At 36.3% G+C, this 4,235-nt stretch overlaps 1 protein-coding gene across 1 annotated transcript; it reads left to right on the forward strand.

The window, feature by feature from the left end:
- Positions 1 to 1,889: 1,889 nt before the first annotated feature.
- Positions 1,890 to 3,108, forward strand: LOC149053226 (adenosine receptor A2b-like). Its single transcript, XM_089182571.1, has one exon. The coding sequence runs from the start codon at positions 1,890 to 1,892 to the stop codon at positions 2,832 to 2,834; it is 945 nt and encodes a 314-aa protein (XP_089038697.1). The 3' UTR covers positions 2,835 to 3,108.
- Positions 3,109 to 4,235: the final 1,127 nt, after the last annotated feature.

Below are 4,235 nucleotides of genomic sequence, written 5' to 3' on the forward strand. Positions count from 1 at the left end.
CAAGTAAAGGAAAACACGCGGTTTTCTTGAACGGATCAGTTATCGGATCAGTTAATGTAAATACAATTATTTGTAGATAATAATTTGGATCATTTCTTTCTCTTTGCTAAAACTCATTTAAATTGAACGGCGTAGGATGACTGTTAAATGCAAAATTAAAAATTAAAGAGTGTATTATGAAGTATGTGTCTGGGGCATATTATCCTGAAAGCGTTCTTTATACTCTTTGTTCATTGAAAGATGATAACGTTGGAGTCGGTTTGTTAATAAATTTTGAACCAAGTAAGAAATTTGTTCAAACCTAATGAAGCGGTAAAACTTTGCGGAAAAACATGCAAACAGCTGACACGTTGTTTGATGAACAGACATATATCGCAACATAAAGGGCTCTACGTGCACGGTATTATTTCGAAATGCATTGTCTACCTCGACATCATGACTGCCTTGAGTAAAATTACTATGACACATAAATGACTTTTCAGCTGTTGTTATTTCGTGTCGTTGCAGAAGATCGAGTTCCTCTCCTTCTATACACCACATTCTTTCCCGATCAAACGTTTCATCCAAACCATTTAGTTACACGTTAACTTTGTTTGAGGCATTAGCAGTGAACGAAATCCTACAAATAAGTTCAAATTTGCAAGAAGTTTCCAAAGCAGAAGGCATCCGTCCTAATCATAACAGTAAACTTGCTTAATTTTAAAATAACGTCTATGAGAAAATTGCGCACTTCTGATCGGCTGAAAACGAGTGCATTCCGATGTAACACGAGTACAAATTACTAATAGCGCCTTCTCTACTATTTGAGTACGTGCTGAGTAATCCCACCGGCTACCTAACCCTTTAACTCCCAAGATCTCATCAGTAATTCTCCTTACTGTCTGCCATACAATTCTTATTATGTCAATTTGGAGAATTTGGTATTGGATCAACTAATAATCCTCAATTGATATTTTACTTTATTCTCATCACTTCTATGCTTGATATTGTATTGATATTGTAAGGAGAGATTCTCTCTTAGTCACTCATGGGAGGTAAAGGGGTAAGGGAATTGGAAAAATATTTGACAACTTCAACTGAAAGCTATTATTAGCACCAGTTTGGCTAAGTGGAGTCGTGTTTCAGAGCTAGGTTCTTTGACAGTACGTTGATCAAAAAAATGTTTGAGCGACAGAATGGCGAATGACAGTAAAAAGAGATGCAATATCCATATCCTTGGCCAAGGAAATTAAAGTCACGAACAATTTCAAGTGCGTGTTGGCTGTCTTTAATGTATGATGGTAAAGTTCTGACGATAGGAGCCATAAACGTATTTAACTCTAGATTAATTTCTTAGTATTTCTCTCTCTAATTGTTATGACTCGTTAAATTTCAACGGTGTGCGATGACTGTTTGATGCAAAATTTAACAGTGCATCTAACAGCATGTGTCTAGAGCTAATTATCCTGAAGTGTTATTACACCGGCTTCCGTCTATCACTAATGTAGGTTATCTCTCATTGAGTAAAGATAACTTCCTAGTCTGCTAGTGTAGAGATTTTGAGTCACACGAGAAATTTGTTAAAACCTTAACAAGCGTAAAACTGTTCAACTGTTGCCATTTCAAGAGGAAAATAAATGAACAGCTGTTCAAACCGTTCTTTGATAAAAAGCCGTTTTAATCGACGGTATTAGTTGAACCTGAAATGTCTTGTCTACCTGGACTACGTGACTCCTTGAATATAATTACCACGAAATACAAATGTCATTTCGGTTGCTTAGTGTTGTTGCAAAAGGTTGAGTTCCTCTCCTCTGAAACAACGCGTTTTATTACGAAAAAAAAAAAACTGTTTACCGTAATTCATTTAGTCATAAGTTTATAAGACTGACTCGTCGGCAGTGAATAAAACCATGGAGAATGTATCTGCATTCACAAGAAGTTTTCCTTCCAAGGAAGAAAGGATCGCACTATGCAGCGCTCTCATTTTATCTTCGGTCCTTATCATTGCAGGAAACTTGCTAACTCTGGTTCTCTTTGCAGTTACCAAACCACTTCGTAGGAAAAGTTTATTTTTAGTTATGAATATGGCGTTTACTGATTTGATGTTAGGAGCCTTCACTCTGCCCTTTTATATTTTCGTTGTTGGAGGTTTCGATGGCATGTTTTTGTTAAGCTCGTATATATTTGCAGCCTCTATTTCTTGTGAGAGATTTTATGCCGTATTTTGGCCCTTTAAACACCGCTCATTATCTACCAGAACATACCGCATTACCATTATCTTACTTTGGACAATTGCTATCTTGCTGTCCACATTAACAACTTTGTTATATGTTTCAAGTTCATTTGAATCTGGTTTGTATGTTTTTATCCCTGTCGTGTTGGGTCTAACAGTCATTATATGTGTCTGTAACATCGCTATCTGGAGAAGTTTTCAACACGAGAGTGTTACCTCACAGCATCGAAATGGAGCTTCGCGAAACAGACGCTTAACAAAGACCCTCCTTCTAATGTCCATACTGGCTTTATTATGTTGGCTTCCCTTAAGCATCTTAAACATATTAAGCTGTATAACTAGGACATCAATACCATGGAAGTTTTATTACATGGTGAACATTCTAAGTTATTCTAACTCTTTTGTCAATCCGATTGTGTATGTATTCAGAATTCCTGAGTTTCAGCAAGCGCTGCGTTCTTGCTATACGAAGAGGAGACCAGCCATTAAGATGGTAAAAATCGAAAGACGAAACCGAAGAGTTGCACCCAGAACGCCAGAGATAGAACTAGGAACATTACGAAACGATCCCACTCGCCTGCAAGTTGAGGTTGAACGAGAAGGCATGAAATCTAAGTTTTAGTCAGCTGAGGTAGGAGGATGGACCGCATTGTTACATAGTAGTGACATCCATAAGAGGCAGAAGCCAGAAATGTGAAGTATTGGATAATGTTCTTAGATTTTCAATTTTTTGCTTTACAGAGCCTTGTTGTTGTATATGGTTGCTTTTTGCAGCAGCAGTTTACACCACTTAAGTTTGAATTTCATCCAATCATAAAAATATGCTGTATCATTTATCCTATCTGAGCAAAATATCGTCTCATTTTACGAAAAAATAAACTTTTCATAAATATGATAGTTCCAGCTCTTAAGTTATTGCTTAAATTAACACACCTATACCTTTAAGATTGTCAGAACATGTCAACGGCCATCTTACGGATCGTGCCCTCAAGAGTGTGAAATAAAAAATAAGATAGAATAAAGAGCGTACAGCTGTAACTGCTGTAACTAAAGTTAAAGGATGTTATTTTGCCATTTATTATAAGGAGAACGATCGCCTGTTTAGATCAAATACGATTTAAAACATATTTCAAGAACACCGAATGCACAAGACACTTGCACCGGCGGTAACTCAGCCCGTAGTCAAGACGCTTTAATTTTGACATAAAAAAAGGAACACGAAATAATTTTTTCCCCTGAACTTAAGGCCGAGTCAAGATTGATGTTCGTAATATAAAAACAACCCTTCGTGAAAAGTTACCAAGAGGTCATTTTTATCTGCACGTGCGAAGAGAAATTCTGGTATTTCATCGATATCTATATCAAAAAACTTTGTGCAAGTGGGCGATTTAAACAGCTGAGTTCTTTCCGACAGCTTCCAATCAGACAAAGGTTTGAAAATCAAGTAACTCTACGCCTTAAATGATCTCAGTTTCACGGGCATGATAACTAAAACTAGTGGAGTGGAAATTGTTGATAAGCAATCGATTTTTTCATGTGTGATAACTAGAAAATAGAATGTCTCTTATTTTAATATATGATTGCATTCAAGCATACAGATGTATCCAGTTACCTCGACAGGAAAGAGAAGTCTAATAAAACGCACAGTAATCGTAACTTTAGTTCGTCTATCATGAACCCATAATCTAATTATTAGTTTCTTATTTCCAGACGCTGAGGTACTCGAGATCTCTCCCTCGGCTAAAATGTGACTAATTACATTTTTGAGAGATCAACCGACAAAAAGAGGAAATGGTTTATATCATAAAATAATAACTAAAAATAGCATACTGCATAGAATTACAGATGCGTGTAGCACATTTTCTCTGAAAGGATAAAAACGCTTTTTTTTTCGTAAAACATTAAGGAATATTTTCTCTTCTTGCCAAGAAATAGTGACGGTTTTACAGTTAGGTAATTTGGAGACTGATCATTAACGAAGAGTCTTAAGGAAAAACGAAGCTGACGAGAGTGTTAAAGTGTG

This window comes from Pocillopora damicornis, chromosome 1 (genome assembly GCF_964200805.1).
Source record: "Pocillopora damicornis chromosome 1, jaPocDami1.2, whole genome shotgun sequence".
NCBI classification, from domain to species: Eukaryota; Metazoa; Cnidaria; class Anthozoa; order Scleractinia; family Pocilloporidae; genus Pocillopora; species Pocillopora damicornis.